This window comes from Chaetura pelagica, unplaced genomic scaffold, assembly GCF_000747805.2.
Source record: "Chaetura pelagica isolate M959 unplaced genomic scaffold, ChaPel_1.0 scaffold698, whole genome shotgun sequence".
Taxonomy (NCBI): domain Eukaryota; kingdom Metazoa; phylum Chordata; class Aves; order Apodiformes; family Apodidae; genus Chaetura; species Chaetura pelagica.
The window spans coordinates 235,145-236,643 of NW_009954236.1; the positions used below are offsets into that span (position 1 = coordinate 235,145).

Here is a 1,499-nt window from a genome sequence, read left to right on the forward strand (position 1 = left end):
CGGGGGCCCGGCGAAGTAGAGGCTGCGCCGGAGGGAAGGGAGCGGGACGCCCCGGCACCGAGCTCTGCAGGGAGGGACGACCCTGAAAAGCCAGCGCTGCTCTGGTCGGAGGGGACAGGGGGAGCACCGGGGGGGTCCATCCACGCTCCCACAAGCTGCAAGGGACAGTACCTGGGAGCTGGGAGCCGTCCCACTGCCCGCTTCAGGTTTGGGACATCGACCTTTTGACCGGACTCCGACACCCGTCCGAGCCCGATGAGGAGCTGGGGTCACACATGAACCTATGCAGACCAGGAAGAAATACCTTTTCCTGACTTTCCTTGCCTCTTGGCTCCTGCTTTTCTTCTTCTTCGGAGACCAGCTGCGCCGTTTCGCCCTCTTTCCTGGCAGGAAAGGGGAAGCCCGGGGGAACTGGCCCCGCTGGATTGATCGGTCCCTCCTCAAAAGCTTTGCAGACCCCCAGGAGCTGCAGAGCCATGGGGACCCCTCCCCGCCATCGCCCCGGGAGCGGCGGGCGGCCCGGCTGAGCGTCTACAAGAGCAGCAGATGCCGGATGGAAACCTGCTTTGACTTCTCCAGGTGTGAGCAGAATGGCTTCAAAGTCTTCGCCTACCCCCGGGAGAGGGACGAGCCCCTCTCAGAGAGTTATGACAAAATCCTCACCTCCATCGAACGCTCTCGCTACTACACCCCGGACCCCCAGGAAGCCTGCCTCTTCATCCTCAGCATCGACACGCTGGACCGTGACCACCTCTCTGGTCAATACGTCCGTCACGTTGATGAGAAAATCCGTAGTTTCCCACTCTGGAACGGTGGTCGGAATCACCTCATCTTCAACCTCTACTCAGGGACTTGGCCCAATTACACCGAGGATCTGGGCTTTGACATTGGCCAGGCCATCCTGGCCAAAGCCAGCTTCTACACGGAGAACTTCAGGCCTGGCTTTGATGTCTCCATCCCTCTCTTCTCCAAGGACCACCCGCAGCGCGGTGGGGAGAGGGGGTGGCTGTATCAGGACTCCATCCCCCCAAAAAAGAAATATTTGTTGGTGTTCAAGGGGAAGAGGTACCTGACGGGCATCGGCTCCGGCACCAGGAACGCCCTGCACCACATCCACAACGGGAAGGACATCATCTCCCTCACCACCTGCAAGCACGGCAAGGACTGGGAGAAGCACAAGGACACGCGCTGCGACAAGGATAACGTCGACTACGAAAAGTGAGTCGGAGATGAGTTGGGAAAAGGGGGTCTGGGAGGGCACCCCACAAACATCCCTGTCCCTTTTGGGGGGGCAGCCATGCCCGTCCGGTGGCTGGAGCTGCGGATGTGGGGAGAGGGGGAAGTTCTGGGTTCTCCAGAAGTTGGTGAGGGTTTTGTTTCCGTGGTGGGGAGTGAGGAGCTGATTGTTGAGGGCTTTTCTGCTCTGTGTTAAAGTTGGAGTAATCTGGTGAGAACAGCTCTGAGCTACAATTGCTGCAGCTGCCTCTAATACCGTTGCC

General features: G+C 59.6%; 1 protein-coding gene across 1 annotated transcript in view; it reads left to right on the forward strand.

The window, feature by feature from the left end:
- The first annotated feature begins 484 nt into the window (after positions 1-484).
- The window catches only part of EXTL1 (exostosin-like glycosyltransferase 1), a 12,878-nt gene continuing 11,863 nt past the window's right edge, over positions 485-1,499 (forward strand). The window contains exon 1 of the mRNA XM_010003667.1: positions 485-1,218. Coding sequence (XP_010001969.1) covers positions 554-1,218 — 665 coding nt within the window. The 5' untranslated portion in view covers positions 485-553. The remainder of the gene's footprint in view (positions 1,219-1,499) is intronic.